At 36.8% G+C, this 17,223-nt stretch overlaps 1 protein-coding gene across 4 annotated transcripts in view; it reads left to right on the top strand.

Annotated features, from left to right (window-relative positions):
* LOC126100524 (uncharacterized) overlaps positions 1-17,223 on the top strand; it is a 79,307-nt gene that overhangs the window by 42,870 nt on the left and 19,214 nt on the right. For all 4 annotated transcript variants that reach the window (XM_049911136.1, XM_049911139.1, XM_049911137.1 and 1 more), the window contains exons 2-6: positions 2,617-3,142; positions 4,779-4,947; positions 6,200-6,555; positions 6,960-7,181; positions 12,422-12,800. In XM_049911136.1, the coding sequence (XP_049767093.1) occupies positions 2,617-3,142; positions 4,779-4,947; positions 6,200-6,555; positions 6,960-7,181; positions 12,422-12,800 (1,652 nt within the window). The remainder of the gene's footprint in view (positions 1-2,616; positions 3,143-4,778; positions 4,948-6,199; positions 6,556-6,959; positions 7,182-12,421; positions 12,801-17,223) is intronic.

The raw sequence follows: 17,223 nt of genomic DNA, 5'->3' as shown, positions 1-17,223 counted from the left end.
GGAATATGTATGAAATTAATGAAAAAGCTGAAGCTGCTGTTAGGGTTTTCAGTTGGAATACTGGGTTGATACAGTTTCCTGTATCCTGTGCAAGACTCTTCATGTCTGAATAACTAAAGCAACCTACATCCTTTTGAATCTGCTTACTGTATTCATATCTTGGTCTGCCTCTACATTTTTATTCCCTGTGATCCTTGATGTCTTAGAATATTTCCTATCAACCAATCCCTTCTTCTAGACAAGTTATGCCACAAATTCATTTTCTTGCCAGTTCTGTTCATTACCTACTCATTGTTTACATGCTGTAACCATCTAATCGTCAGCATTCTTCTGTAATACAACATTCTTATCTGAATTGTTTATCGTCTACTTCGCACTCCCATACAATGCTACACTCTAGACAAATATCTTTGGAAAATACTTCCTAATTCAAATCTATATTTGATGTTAACTAAGTTCTCTTCTTCAGAAATGCATTTCTTACCATTGCCAATCTACATTTTAAATCTCTACTTTGGCCATAATCAGTTATTTTACAGCCCAAATAGCAAAATTTAAGTACTATTTATGGTGTTTTATTTCCTAATCTAATTCTCACAGCATCCCCTGATTTAATTTGATCACATTCCATTATACTTGTTTTGATTTGGTTAATGTTCATCTTATATTCTCCTTTCAAGACACCGTCCATTCCATTCAATTGCTCTTCCAATTCCTTTGCTGTCTCTGATAGGATTACAGTACCATCTGCAAACCTCAGAGTTTTTATTTTATCTCTCTAAACTTTTAATTCCTTCTCCAGATTTTTCTTTGGTTTCCTTTACTGCTTGCTCAAAGTACATATTGAATAACTTTGGGGGTAGGGTACAACCCTGTCTCAATCCCTTCTCAACAACTGCTGCCCTTTCAATATCTCTTGACTCTTAAGACTGCTGTCTGATTTCTGTACGAATTGTATATTACCGTTTGCTCCCAGTATTTTACCCCTGCTAGCTTCAGAATTTCAAACAGTGTATCCAATCAAGATTGTCAAAAGCTTTCTCCAAATCTACAAAAGCTGCAAACATATGTTTTCCTTTTCTTAAATTCGATGATAAATTGTAGAGTCATGATTACCTCAAGTGTTCCTACATTTCTCCGGAATCCAAACTGACATTCCCTGAGGTCAGCTTCTACCAGGGGCCTTGTTTCAACTTAGATCTTTTGGAACTCTGTCAGATTCCTCTTGCAGTATCATATCTCATCTTATCTACGTCCTATTACCTTTATATATTACTGTCTGCAAGTTCATTTCCCTTGTGTTAAACCTCTGCATATCCCCTGCCACCCCCCTTCCTTTCAGCTTCCCCAAGTTTGCTTAGTACTGGTTTACCATCTGAGCTCTTGATATTAATACTGCTTTTTTTTCTTTTCCCCAAACATTTCTCCTTTTGACTGCTTGATTTGTTGCATTTCTCAGTTTAGTCCTATCATTAGTTAAATTCACTATCTCCTGTGATATCCAAGAATTTCTACTAGACCTTATCTCATTACCTATTTGATAATCTCCTGTCTTCACCATTTCATCCCTCAATGGTACCCATTCATCTTCTACTGTATATCTGTTCTCTGTTTCAGTCACCAGTTGCATAATGTTCTGTCTAAAACTTCCATCAGTCTCTGGTTCTATCAACTTATCCACATCCCGTCTCCTTAATTTCCTACCATTTTGCAATTTCTTCAATTTTAATCTACAGTTCATAACCAATGAATTGTGGTCAGAGTTCACATCTGCCCCTGAAATGTCATACAGTTTAAAATCAGGTTCCAAAAACACTGTCCTACCATTATGTAATCAGTGTGAAACATTCTGGTGTATCCAGGTCTCTTCTACGTGTAAACCTTCATTCGTGATTCTTAAACCAGGTGTTAGCAATGATTAAATTATGCTCTTTTTCCTGATAACAATGTCCTCCTGACTACAGCCTGCCTGGAGGTCCAAATGGGGCACTGTTTTACATCTGGAATATATTACCAAAGATGAAGCCATTACCATTTAACCATACGGGAGAGCTGCACGTCTTCAAGAAAAATAATGGCTTGCTTTCAATCGTTTACAATAGAAACACAGTAAGGTCATGTTGGTAGATGTTGCAGGTCAAGATCAGCTAGTCATCTAAACAGTTCTTTGCAACTACTGAAAAGGCTGCTGCCTCTCTTCTGGAGTCAAATGTTTGTCTGGCCTCTCGACAGATACTCCATCATTGTGGTTGCACCAATGGTGCGGCTGTCAGTATGGCCAAGCTATGTGACCTGAATTTGAGCTGTATATGCTCATCATAAATTCTCTCTTCGAGAAGAATTTTTATTTAAATATAACACAGTAACATTCTGAAAGGATGAGGTGGGGGGAGGAGGAGGACACAATTTTCGATGACGGCATACAGAATTTTAGCTTTTGAAATAATAATTTTCAATAATAAAAAGGAGAGAATGTAAAATAGTTTAATGGTACCAGAGCATAAGATATTTTAATGGGAAATAATCTGATAAATATTTATGTAGATATAGTGAGTAAATGAAAATATGTATTCGCTGATTTATCGTATGTCTGACAATGGCATGAACATTTTGCAGTATGACTGAGGCTGATCTAGAAGAGGGTGAGATTGAAGATGGAGAATTACCAGAAGAAGGTGAGGTGCAAACTCCTGATGAAACTCCACCAGTGCCAAAGACTGAACAGGTACCAGTGCAAGTTCCAGTTGTTCCACCTCCAGTAAAGAAGGAACGCCGTGTACCTATGATTCCCCGTCCTCCCCGCCGCCATCCACCACAGCACCACCGAAGACAAATGGGTCCTCGGATTTACCATGAACCACGGCTGATGAATGATGACAGTGAAACAGAAGAGGATGACTGGGCAAGCAATGTTGAGAAAGCATTGAAGGCAGCTTTAGCAGGTACTGAGGCAGCAACTGGACCTGCCAGCTCCACTAGTCCAAATGCTACAACTGTGTCTAAAAATGAAACCACTACTGATAATGAAGAGAAGGACGAAAATAGAACATCCTCAGATGATGAAAGGCGACTAAAGAAAAAGAAACGCAAGAAGAAACACAGAGAGGAGAATGAAGATGAAGATGATAAGAGAGATTCTAAGGTAATTTTATTTACAAAGAAGAAAAAATAAGTTGACACAGGCAATACTTGGCATCTCCAACTTCTTTTTTCATTATAAGAAAATATTGTCTTCTGTTTTTTAGTAGGCTTACAATACTTTCAATCAACATTTCTTTAGTAAGCTAGGCAACATTAGCATTGAAAGAAAGTAAATAGACACTAAATAGACTGAACAAGCATTATTTCAATATGTTTTTGTCATTTTTAGTGCATTCAACTTCTACATCATTACAGTCGAGTTCTTCCTTTAAGAAATTCTATATTTAAAATATGGAAGCAGTTAGGTTCATTGAATTGTGGGTAACATTAGGACAGACCTGTCAAAACATTTCTGTTGGTCCTGAGAGGGTTGGTAGGAGTTCTGTGGAAGACAACCAAGCATGACTGTGTGATGGAAAGTCTCTCATAACAATGCAATTCAAATTATGTTTGCTTTTCTACTTGCAGATACAATTTTACTCTAGCAGTTGTCAGATTGTCATGCATGCTATGGTTTAAGACCATAGCACAGAATATTTTTTTCCTGTTCCAGTGTGATAGGAATTTTGTTTGACATCAGGTTGGAATGTGAGACTGAGTGACATGTCTGACACACCAATAAAACAAAGATCACACTGAAGTCTGTCTGCACAGTTCATAATAATTTTGTATGATAGTCATGTAAATTTTTGAATCCAGTACATCTGTACATCCTATATCATTATTTTTGTCTGTGGTCTCCCTTTTGTCCTCAGATCTTTAATTGCACTACTAGTACTATTTATTTTGTGTGAAAGCTCTCCCTTACTTGTTAGATTTATCAGTAACAATCACTCCTGTATTGTTGTTTTCTGTATGTGTAATAAAGGATAGGCAGTTAGGCAGTGGTTGCCGCTATTGAAATACGTGGTCAGACAGGTTTGTATATTGCTTAGTGACTGTGTGCAAGAGTTACACCATTGAATGTCTGGTCGTGCATTTGACTGAATTTCTAAGTGGCGTTTTCTGGTTTCACTGACTACAACACAACTGAAGCCAAGTTTCAGTCAAGGGACAGGCTTTTTTATGTTCTACCACTTCCCTTGGATTTTTTTGTGATAAATAACAGAATGTTAAAATGTGTTAAGTAGTTAGTACCTGTTATGAATTATATATTGTTTTTTTCTGAAAGATACTAGTACAGAGCTCTGAGGCAAACAAGACACCAAGAACTGTCAATTCACAGAAAAAATACTAGGCATTAGTTTGTGAAAAATGTGGTCTTCCTATACTTGAATGATGTTTGAGAGAGTATTTTTTGTTAAATGAAAGAAATGGAAGCCAAAACATAAGTGAAAAGAAAAAATATTTATCTGAGGCCCCTCTTGAGAGTGCTGTCCTTTGGGTACGTTGCCATGTGTCTTCAGAGCATAGTTACTTATTGTTTCAAAATGCATTTGTAAAGTGTTACAGAGCTATTGTGATTTATTTCTACTTTTGCTTTTTATAATTTTTTTCTTCTGTTGTTATACCATTGGTTTAAATTTTTTAAACTCAGGTCGACAAATTATAATTTTTCTTCTATGCAAGTAATTAGAACTGTGCTTTCTGTTAGCATTTAAAGTGCAAAGAAAGATTGTATTTTGTGGTATATTTAGAAACGGAGGAAATCACACCATAAAGATGTTTGGGAAGACAAGGACGAACAAGGAGATGAAGATGAGATGTTATTTGTCCGAGGAGCATCTCCTAACACCCGAAGTAATTTCCACCCTGAAGAATCTCCTTCCAGAAATTTTGGGGAGAACTCTTTCTTTGGTGATCAAGGTTAGTGTAATGTAAATGGTTGTATTTATTCCTATTTGGTAGAATCAGTCAGTCTTCAAGCAAAAGTGTACCTGCATTATTAAATTCTCCACATAACACACTTCACAATTATAATTCTCATCACATATTAAATACTCACCAAAACATTGTATTTTTTATTAAATTTTCTTACATTATTTTTCCTTTCTCAGTAATATTGATATCTTAGTGAGCTTTCTTAACCTTCTTCGACTACTCACTGTTTTGATTTATGCATTTGGTATATTTATTTGTTTTAATTAACTTCAAGTATATTAGAATTGTCTGAATATTTAACACAATTCTAAAATGCTACAAATGGATTGTCTTTTATTGCTTTGGGCTCATACATCACTGTTTACAATTCATTTTAAGTAGTCATTATCTTCAGTATGAGCTTGTGCTGGATTAGGTATGACCAAGTGATCTGTAGAAACAGATCCCATGTACCCTTAGGATCAAATATGATAAAGATTACATTAATGAGGATCATACCATCGCATTGAGGTTTGTTTACTATAGTATGCCATTACAGCTGAGTTAGGGAAATGGCATTTACTAATTTAGATAGATGTGGAATACGATCTAAAAGTGCTAATCTCTCCACATGTAAGACTGTGGCAGTTTTTCTACAGAATACTGAGTGTCAGTTAGGTAAACTTCTTTTAATTGGGAACTAGGTAACTACTAGCGTTGTGGATTCCAAGGCTATGTATCTGAAGATACTGAAAGCTAGTAAGTCACTACAGTAATTGGCTATCTGTGAGATCACTGGCTTCATGCAATAAACAGAAATAGAGGCTTATTTGTCATTGTATGAGATACCATTAATACATAGATCTGCGAGCTAGAATATTTTGGAACTTTTAAAGAAAACAGTAGGAAAGAGCCACCAATATTTGATCACTGAATGTTAACAATTTTCTGATTTCTGTTCTGGGCAGAGGAGATGCAGATGGAGGTTGGAGGTGAAACTTCAGTTGAATTTGGCAAAATGTGTGAAATCGAAAGTGTAAAGAATGATTCTGAGTTGGATAATTGGAATAACTTTGTGATAAATTGTGAAAACAAGTGATAGAATGTGAGTTAAACATCAAAAGATTATGGAAGATAGGGGCATATTTTTATAAAGAATGTTTCCATTCTCTTTGTGTATGGAAGATAGGGGCATATTTTTATAAAGGATGTTTCCATTCTCTTTGTGTTCCATTAATTTAAGCGACATTGTTTCCAGGTGCATTTGATGAGGCATATGATTCCTACCATGAAGAGGGATCTGACTATGAAGCACGAGATGAGTTCCCTGTTCGGAGGGGAGGACGAGGTAGTGATGAAGACAGTTTGCGCCGAAACATTGGCCGAGGAGCAAAACGAAGAATGCGAGGTGGGAGTGGTTCGATGGGACGTGGTGGGGGAGACATTGGTAGTCAACGTGGAGGACATCACATGAACAAGAGAATGCCACTAAGTCGGAAGGATGTGACAAGTGGAAAGAACATTGGCAAGATGCGTGGAGGTATGAGACGAATAGGAGGACGTGACAATCGCTCTGATGTTTGTATGTTCTTCATGCAAGGGAAATGTCACAAGGTTAGTAAATCTCAATAAATCCAACTATGTTCAGCCTTTACTGAAACAACTTTCTCGTAGGGCACAGCTCTCATAATTTTAATGTAACACCGTGTGTAGTAAGGTGATACATCAGTTAAGAAATCAGGCTATGAGTTAGCACATACAACATTTTTTGCTTGTTTGGAAATTAGTGGCAGCAATTGGTCATGTGATATAGCTTTGTGAAAGTTAAGACAGATTAATATATCTATGCCAACTGCACTTCTAAATATCAGCCAACACATAAAATTATTGTTAATTTTTAAATATGAAATTGAAGCAGACCAGCTCCAATTTCAGTCACTAAATAATTAAATAAATATTTAGTTATTAAGCTCATTATATAAAGGTGAATTGTAGTATAATTAAATTTGTATTTACAGGGTGAAGATTGTCCATATTCTCACGATGCCATGCCCGCCCGAAAAAATGAACTGTGCAAATTTTATTTGATGGATTGTTGCGCAAAGAAAGACAAATGCTTGTACCTACATGAGTCTTTCCCATGTAAATTTTTTCATACTGGACTTAAATGCTATTCAGGTGCTCGATGCAAATTCAGCCATGGCCCTTTGTCTGAACAAATGAGAACTGTCCTAATGAAGGTAAGGTACTAAAGACATCTGAAAACAAAAATTCGGTATTTTCTTTAGATACCATAATTAATTCTAAGTAAAACTTAAAATTTCAACATATAATGTGGATGATTGGTTAATTATGGAAATATGTAGTATTAAATTTGGAAGCCACAGTTTAGGCATGCTCATGTTAAATGTACTGTATGTTTTAGTAAGATGAGCTTTGGTTGTAAGGTTATTGTGCTAAGTTATTAGTGTAGTGCATATTTTATGATGTGTTTCAATCAGTTTATTGAACACAGCAGGAAATGTAAGAGATAAATTAATCATAAAATAACTATATATTCTGTTACATTATTTAAGACAGTCTGACAATACTCAAGCAGTACACCGATTCCACACTTGAAGAAACCTAATGGTTTGTAGTTAAAGATTCTATGAAACAGGTTCAGAATGCACTTTTGTCCAGAAAAAAGTTTTTCTGATAGCTTCTCTGGTGAAATCAGCCAAGTGCAGGTGGGCATTATCTTGGAATAGCAACACTTGATTCAGTTTTCTTGGTGGTTTTTCTTACACTGCAACTGAAAGATATATCAGTTATTGGCAACAAATGCCTGCTGCAATTGACACTCCTGGGGAGCAATTAGTATTACAAACCACCATTTTTGTGCCATCAAATGTAAAATATTATCTGTCTACGCTGCTGTTTGCTTGAGAAGGCATCCTATGTCAGGAAATGGCCAATAATTTCATTTTATGAAGTTAAAATGGTGGTATAACTTGTGACTTGGCAACAGTGTTACATAGGAATGGTCAGTGAGCAAATTAAGGACTTTCAAGCAGAAAAGCAGATACATTCAGCCCTTTGAGTTTTGTTACTTTCAGTTAGAGCATGCAGTTATCTTGCACCTGACTTCCGAACCTTGCCCATTGAATGGAAATGTCGCATGAAGGTTAAATGGTAAAAGTGCATCATATTTGCCAATTAACTAAAATCATTCATGCCAGAACAATCTTTCTTGAATCAAGAAAATCATTTTCTGAGATAATTTCTTCAATAGCAGGTTACCCCACATACAGCACAAATGTTTCAAGGAGCCTCCACTGCCTAATGCCTCTATTAAATCCAAAATGAACAATGTGTCACAAATGTTAGATGTTCTCCCTCTTGAGACCATATTTTGTAACACAAAAACAAGATTTTTTTAGATTCAAATATGCAAAATCCAATATGCAACTGCAAGGCAAATACTAGAATTTCAAGGAAAATGGCAGTTGATACACTGATGCTAACCTATTTGCCAACACATCAAACATAAACATTTCAAACTTATACACTAAACCAGTTTTGTTTTAGACAACTTAACTTTGATGGTAGTTTGCTCCCTTCAGTGTTCCTCATGTTATATGCTGTGTGAGCAATGTCTGCACTGTGGTGTTATTGCATGCTGTCCACTTAGTTTATCAAAGTTTTTAGAAAAATCAAACTAAAACATCAAACAATTGTATGCTTGCCAATATTAGATCAGAAACATGCTGAAGATACATTGCATCATGATCACTTGAGTGGATGATGGCTGTTGCCAGGGGCTACTGTCTGCTGCATGGCAAGGAAACTCTTAAGTGCAAATTGTTGTAATCTTTACTCAGCCACAAGCTCTTTCATGGAAAGGTACCTATACTGTTGTTATTTTTGGGCTTGCATTGGACTTATACTTTAAGCAGACAGACAAAATACAGTTAAAACATTAAAGTAAGGAGTGAACTGGGACTTCAGTCTTCGCATCTTCATGTAAGACTTTTACCACCAGATCACAAGCAAATATAGCACAACAACAACAACAACTCAAGTGGAAGACAACGCTTCCTCCAGAAATTTTCATACCTTACTATATTTTCAGATCATGCAGATGGATAGACTTAAAATTCTGGTGTGTGGCCATTTTTACTTGTGTCTTAAGTGAACAACTCACACTTAGTGTTTGTGGTGGCAAGATGGTGGCAGGTTTTACATCAAAGACAGTACATATTCAGTGGTTCCAAGAGTATTAAAACATGTTTTGTGTGGCAGAGCAGTTTACAGTGTATTTTATTGAGCTCCACATTCACGTTTCTTTGTGTGTGTGTTTTTAAATGTGAGCAACAACTGAATTGTTAGATACACAACAAGCAAAAATGAAAGATATGCAAGTAAAGAAGTAACTGGAGAACTAGGTGCAATTGATGCTAACAAACGATACTGGAGAAAGACTGCCTCCTTCCCCCTTACTACTGAGGTCATGAAAATTCCTGAAATATTCGAGGTCACATTTCACCATCTGTTCTAATAGTATTTATATCATCATAAGTGCACCTTTATGTATGTTAGAGTGACTAAAAGAAGAATAGTATTGGCTGTAAATATCAACAGTATTAGTCTACTAAATTATTTCAGCAGATATTAGTCATGGATGTAAGTGATTTAAAGGACAGTGATTAATTTAATATTATTCTCTGATCCTAACTGTGAGTTATAGGTAGTCTGAAATTGTTCCCAGCAGACAAAATAGACAAGGTCATCCATGATTTCTTTCTCGAGTGACAAAATGTTGTGCTGTATCATATATCGTTCACTGGTGGGGTTCGGTGGTAGAGAGAGAGAGAGAGAGAGAGAGAGAGAGAGAGAGAGAGAGAGAGAGAGAGAAGGGGGGTAGGGGAGGGGAGGGGGGGGTAGTATACAGGGTAGTCAGAAACAGTCTGAAAAGCTTATAAGGTTGTTTCAGATAGGTTGTGCTGAGAAGTAATTGGTAAGAAAGAAAATTGATATGTTGCACTGTTTCAGAGTTACTTAGTACTGAAGTTAGCCAATCAGGCCATTGCATGTGGAAATTCAAGCAGCCTACCAGATACAGTTAGTGTCTATTGATATGTAGTGTAGATGATAGCACATTAAGCAACTCAGCCTTTGTTTGATTTTTACTATGGTCCCATGTCCAGTTTCTGTATCACTCTTTTGTTCAGTTTTAGGAAAGTGAATGAAGAACACATTTGGCGACACCATCTCTGGTAAGCCGCTTGAATTTACATGCACAACGACCTGATTAGCTAACTTCAATGTTAATTAACTTAGAAATGATGCAAAGTACTGAATTTTTTTAAAGATTATTTCTCAGCACAATCTTTTCTGCAATACTTTTACAACCTTTTCAAACTGTTTCCGTCTCTACATCTATCTACATCTACGTCCATACTCCGCAAGCCACCTGACGGTGTGTGGCGGAGGGTACCTTCAGTACCTCTATCGGTTCTCCCTTCTATTCCAGTCTCGTATTGTTCGTGGAAAGAAGGATTGTCGGTATGCCTCTGTGTGGGCTCTAATCTCTCTGATTTTATCCTCATGGTCTCTTCGCGAGATATACGTAGGAGGGAGCAATATACTGCTTGACTCTTCGGTGAAGGTATGTTCTCGAAACTTTGACAAAAGCCCGTACCGAGCTACTGAGCGTCTCTCCTGCAGAGTCTTCCACTGGAGTTTATCTATCATCTCTGTAACGCTTTCGCGATTACTAAATGATCCTGTAACGAAGCGCGCTGCTCTCCGTTGGATCTTCTCTATGTCTTGTATCAACCCTATCTGGTACGGATCCCACACTGCTGAGCAGTATTCAAGCAGTGGGCGAACAAGCGTACTGTAACCTACTTCCTTTGTTTTCGGATTGCATTTCCTTAGGATTCTTCCAATGAATCTCAGTCTGGCATCTGCTTTACCGACAATCAACATTATATGATCATTCCATTTTAAATCACTCCTAATGCGTACTCCCAGATAATTTATGGTATTAACTGTTTCCAGTTGCTGACCTGCTATTTTGTAGCTAAATGATAAAGGATCTATCTTTCTGTGTATTCGCAGCACATTACACTTGTCTACATTGAGATTCAGTTGCCATTCCCTGCACCATGCGTCAATTCGCTGCAGATCCTCCTGCATTTCAGTACAATTTTCCATTGTTACAACCTCTCGATACACCACAGCATCATCTGCAAAAAGCGTCAGTGAACTTCCGATGTCATCCACCAGGTCATTTATGTATATTGTGAATAGCAACGGTCCTATGACACTCCCCTGCGGCACACCTGAAATTACTCTTACTTCGGAAGACTTCTCTCCATTGAGAATAACATGCTGCGTCCTGTTATCTAGGAACTCCTCAATCCAATCACACAATTGGTCTGATAGACCATATGCTCTTACTTTGTTCATTAAACGACTGTGGGGAACTGTATCGAACGCCTTGCGGAAGTCAAGAAACACGGCATCTACCTGTGAACCCGTGTCTATGGCCCTCTGAGTCTCGTGGACGAATAGCGCGAGCTGGGTTTCACATGACCGTCTTTTTCGAAACCCATGCTGATTCCTACAGAGTAGATTTCTAGTCTCCAGAAAAGTCATTATACTCGAACACAATACGTCCACCTGGAATGTACTACATTTAGTTCCTACTTTTAACCAAAATCATCAGCTGTGGTATTTACAGACTCTTAAACTGGTCTTGTTCTTTTGTGGTCAAAAAATAGCTCTGGGAAAAATTCTTATGGTGTATAGAACATCAGTAGCATTAATAATGAGTGCTGTAAGCTGCAAAATACACATTTGGTGTCATGTTTTAGTACTAACGTCAACAGGGTGAATATGGTTGACGTCCATATGTTCTAATTTATGAAGTAGCAGTTGTTGTCTTAAGCTTTAAATTATTTATTTCTCTCAAAGTTTTTCACTTTGTGGCTTGTGACAGTGAAATCTAAGCAAATATTTCGCCTGTCACTAGCATAACAATAGTTCAAACACACCTTCTCTTCCAGATAATATAATCTATCAAAACAATGGTTTTCTGTCATTAAACTTGCACAGGACCACACATAGACTGTGATGACAAATGGTTTATTGCAGAGGGTGAGGAGTTGAACACTACACAAATTGTGACGGAATTACCTTTAGTTTGAATGTGTTAGCTTTTAAACTACTGGTTTGGCAAATGGAACTGACATGCATTTACCCCATGGCAAATATTTCATTATATATGTTTAATAATATTGGATATCACTTTAAATTTCTGTCTGATGACCCTTCTGGTTTATCTTTGTGAATTATAGTTGGGAGTAGATGGTGTGCTGTGCTGCTTGACAAGATGGGTTGCATAAAATAAGTAAAGGAACTGAATGTAGCATTTTATGAACATAGTCCCCAAAATTTAAATTTTAATTATGAAATTATCTGTTTCTTATAGCATCTAGAGACTGCACCAAAAGACTTGCTGGGTGATTACCCACGTGTGGGTCGTGACAGTAATTCTTCTGGATCGTACCATAAAAGAAGAGATAATGAACGAGGCGATCGTCCAGACAGAAATGACAGGGAAAGGGATAGGGAGAGGGAAAGAGATAGAAGCGAGAGGGTGGAAAGAGGGGAGAGGTCTGATAGGAGTGACAGGAGTTCTGTGCATCGATCTGGGAATGGGAGTGCGAAGAGAGGTTCCAGATCCATCCCATCACTTTTTGACATAGAGGTTCCAATCCATGTGCAGCGGTTAGCTGAACAAAAGGATGTTGACGGAGAAAATTCCCCAGCACGTCGATCTACACCCATGCCAGAATCTGAAAATGAAGGTATGTTAAAATGTAGTATTCATTTCCCATTGTTATTTGATAGTACATTTCGTTGAAATGCATCAGCTCCTCTCTTTTTGTGTGACTGTAGCCATGGAAATTTTTATCACATTTTATTTAACAGTTTATAGCCCATTGCTTTAAGGACTCAAAGGATATTTCTTTCATTGGTTTTCACGTGTCTTCTCTGGTCACCTAAATGTGTCTCTGATTAATACAGTTGAATATTTTTGTGATTGGTTACATCTTTTAAAGATTGAGCAGTCGTCTAAATTGCACTTTGTAATTGTGTATGTGTTTCAATTAAGAAAAAAAAAGGCTTGCTATTCAATATCCTGTTTTTTCATGGCTTTCATAGTTCAGGCACCTTATGTATGTATAGTCAAATGATTAGGCTAAAACAAGGTCCACACTAGTTATCCTAATCACAATGATAACTGGCAGCAGAACTACCACCATTGCAAATTACCATCAGTATTGCTGACATTCTACCCAACTGGTAGGAAAATATGTGTCCTTATGTACTCTGATTTTATTGTTCATATTGTGTTGCTTCTTTTGCCTATGAAAAGGAAAGTTGCACTGCGCTTCAGGATAAATGTTCAGCTGTAGGTTGTTCTTTAATCAGATAGGTTAGTCAGTTCATTGGCTGGAGGAGGCAAGGGCACACCACTTCAGATAGTCTTGGATAGTATAGAACCATGCTATTCAAACCAATCTCCAGATTTAAGGCAGCTTTACTATTGTTGAGACTGTGGCTTAGAATGTAGATCAAGAATCATTCAAGTCTCCTAATACAGACACACATTGTGGTACTTGGTCATAATGCAAATAACTTTCTAGTTTGTTTTTACTGCAGTTACTTTTGAATGATGATTTGTATGCATAAAAAAGGTTTCTGTAAGACAGTTTGTATTTGAATGTAAATTAAAATGTTTGGTGCCATTTCTTTCTAGGCTTGTGACTCTAAAAATTTTAGTCAGTAAAAATAAATAAACCGCTGCACATCATATTGACTACTAGGAAATGTACCCAGAGCCATTTCTTGCGAAATTGCAAATTTGTATTTTGCGGTTTGCCACTATTCTCCTTGAAAATAAAAATTCCAGATGGCTCTGGGTTCTAATAGACTTAAGTAGCATTGTACCTTCACTTTGTGATAGATTCCTCATGCTGGTAGCCAGTGTCAAAAACTAATAAAAATTTTATAATAGAAAGTATCTGCATGTATTTGAACATTATCTGCCCAACGGCAAACTAATATTTACGTATTGCATACAATTTATGTTCTCTCTGTCAAACTCGTTGTGGGCAGTAGGTATCCATTATGAAGTGATAGCATTAACATATCTAGTATGTTTTTTGACACAAATTTGATCGAACTTTGTAAGCACAGTGATGGTTCATAAGCTCCTTGAACATTGGCAGATGTTGCACCAATGACACAGGGCTGGGGGGTGGGGGTGAAGGATATGCTTGTGGTTGAGATGTTCCCTTACTTTTTGAGGATTCCACCATTCTTTGTTCCATATTTCCATGTAACTCTTTGTAGGAAATAAGTGGTTGCATTTCCACAATGACTAATTACTCCATTGTGAGTGGCTTCCTGAATGAAGATGTAACCAGTTAATTTCCCTTTTTGATGTTATGAGCCTTTATGCAACAGTGTTTCTCATCATGGAGACTATTTTATAATAATGTGAGCAGTTGTACATAGTGGGGTGATTACTAATTCCACTGTATAAATGCTTTAATAGTGTAAATGCTGATCTAGAATCTTAACAGTACAGTGATCGGTTCCTCCTCGTGTTGGTACAGGTGTTGGAGCCTCTGTGGGATTACTTATCAGCTCCAGTATTACATCTATATGTTTATTCTACAATTCACACATAAGTGCTTGGCAGAGGTTTCGTTGAACTGCCTTCAAACTATTTCTCTTCCATTCCACTGTCAAATAATGTGCAGGAAAATCCTTTTGTGCAAACTGATTTTATTTTATTATGACTTCATTTTATTTTATTACGATGATCAGAGGCCAGAAGTTTAGAACCTACGAATAATTAAAACAAGGAGACAGAACACATTATAAATAGCTAAAATAGGTAATACAGAAAAACCTGACATTATCACGTCAATTTATTTACTAGGCTACACTAAGACAATCACACAACCCACATTGTATGTTAACATATATTATATCTTTAAAGTATTTAGAGTTTTGAACAAAATGAGAAATGCACTCAACAGGAAAAGGAAAAAAAAAATTCTTAAAAGCTTCTGCATTACAATGCCTTATCAGCTTATTGGTTGCACCTGACAGCCAAATGCTTTTTTAATTTTCTGGAGTCATGTTGAGTCTCTTGTCAGATAATACATTTTTCAACTGAGTAAATGACTTCCCAACATCTACAGAGGTAATTAGAGCAAACCTAAAATACTAAGCTATTGTGGGATCCTTTTTTACTGTAATAGAATTGTCAGCTTATAGAATTTTTGGAATATTTCTAAGTTTGTCAAGATCAGGACTTCCCGAAAAAGCCAATTTTACAATTTTCCGTAACTAATGAACCCAATTTCCCTGGTACATGCTCCGCCATTATCACTGCATCAAAGGTTGCCCTTTTTCTTGAAGGTGGCAGATCACTTGTGGGAGGAAACAAACTCGACCACAATGAAATTTCAGTCATTTCTCATGTCTGAAGATTCAAGAATTTTCCTTGATGCTACAGTTGAAGATACTTAATCTTCCAGAGCAACACCACCTTAGTCATCTCAGGGAAAACTGGAAGTATTTTAAACTGTTGCTGAAATCCGTGACTATCATTTCATTGCAATTGGTTGAAAGGGCAGCGGGATACTTGTTGCAATGTCTTTAAGGGGACGGTCCTTGAATACCAGGGGAAACCTTGAAAAAATTGTCAGTTTTATAGACAGTGTACCCCAAAGGATAAGATTTGTAAGCCCATATGATGCTTACCTCTTTTAAAACATCTTTTGGGAACACTTTTTATGTATGAACCACAGCTTTAGCGCTCACACTTTTTTTAATTGTATTTTTTTTGTTGCAAGTGAAATAAACCATGCTAATTATTTATGTACACATCATAGGTACACATTACGCAAAATAGAAACAAAGTAGAAAGTTTATTTCTGTCCTGTAAGTTATTTACACTATTATCTTGAAAGCCAACTATTGAAAAGATGGTGCTGTCATTTAAGTATGATTATCAAAAATTTTGGAAATGAATTCAGGGTTTTTCTTCTTTTTCTTTCTTTTTTTTTAAAAAATCTAATTTTCAAAGTTACCGTATTTACTCGAATCTAAGCCGCACTTTTTTTCTGGTTTTTGTAATCCAAAAAACCGCCTGTGGCTTAGAATCGAGTGCAAAGCAAGCAGAAGTTCTGAAAAATGTTGATAGGTGCCGCCACAACTAACTTCTGCCATCGAATATATGTAGCGCTACACAGGCATCCTTTGTAGGCACAAAGATAAATACTGGCGCCAAAACCTCTGCGTCAGTAAATAAAATTAAAAAAAAAAATAATTGGAAGACGAGCACTTTTCTCCGCCCGAGTTTCGACCACTGCATTTTCATACATTATCCAACGAAGTAAATACAAATTCCGTATTGTTCATCTTCGAATTTCAATGTACTACGAAAATCCGACTGGTAATACTGGGATTTTTGTCAATATGGCCAACTCTACGTTCCGAAGTTTTTCCTACCTGTGAGAAGAGATGGTTGCTAATAGTAACCTGATGAAATGTGAATCACATGCAGTATTCTCTTCACCACAAGAATAATACGAATATAAACATTTTTCCATGTATTCTTTCGTGTTTGCTTCTATCTCATTTAAATCCTGTCTGCCAAATAAACTACGAAACTAGAGTGAGACAACAGCAAACGCGGAAGAATATACATATCGTGTCATGTTTATATTCGTATTACTCTTATGCCTAATAGTGATACAGTCAGAAATGAAGCACAGCAACTGACTAGATTTTTAAATCTAAGATGACTAATTTCTGTGCAGAATTTGATGTACTAAAGAAGCGGCCGCAAAGATTTTCAAACGGAGAAAAATTTTCGCCAAACTTTCGTTCAGTACATGTTATATCATACGCAGTCTATTATTTGGTTCTTGTTGATCATTATCAAAGAAAGCAGCAGTGTAAGTAACAACAAATAGCAGTCTCTTGCCATTGTTTCGCTAATGTGACGATTCCTCTCTTTTTTTTAATTGTAGGCGGCAGTAGCGCGCACAAAAGCAAGCCATGCCGCGAGCAGCGACAGGCCGTAAACACGCACTATCAGAGTGCGACAAACAATGCATGACACAGTATAGTAATGCATTTTCAGCTTACAGTGACTGACGTAAACACCTATAACATTGAAAACGGCACTTATCAGATCAAAGC

This window comes from Schistocerca cancellata, chromosome 9 (assembly GCF_023864275.1).
Source record: "Schistocerca cancellata isolate TAMUIC-IGC-003103 chromosome 9, iqSchCanc2.1, whole genome shotgun sequence".
NCBI lineage: Eukaryota > Metazoa > Arthropoda > Insecta > Orthoptera > Acrididae > Schistocerca > Schistocerca cancellata.
This window is presented reverse-complemented; position numbering and strand designations above follow the sequence as displayed.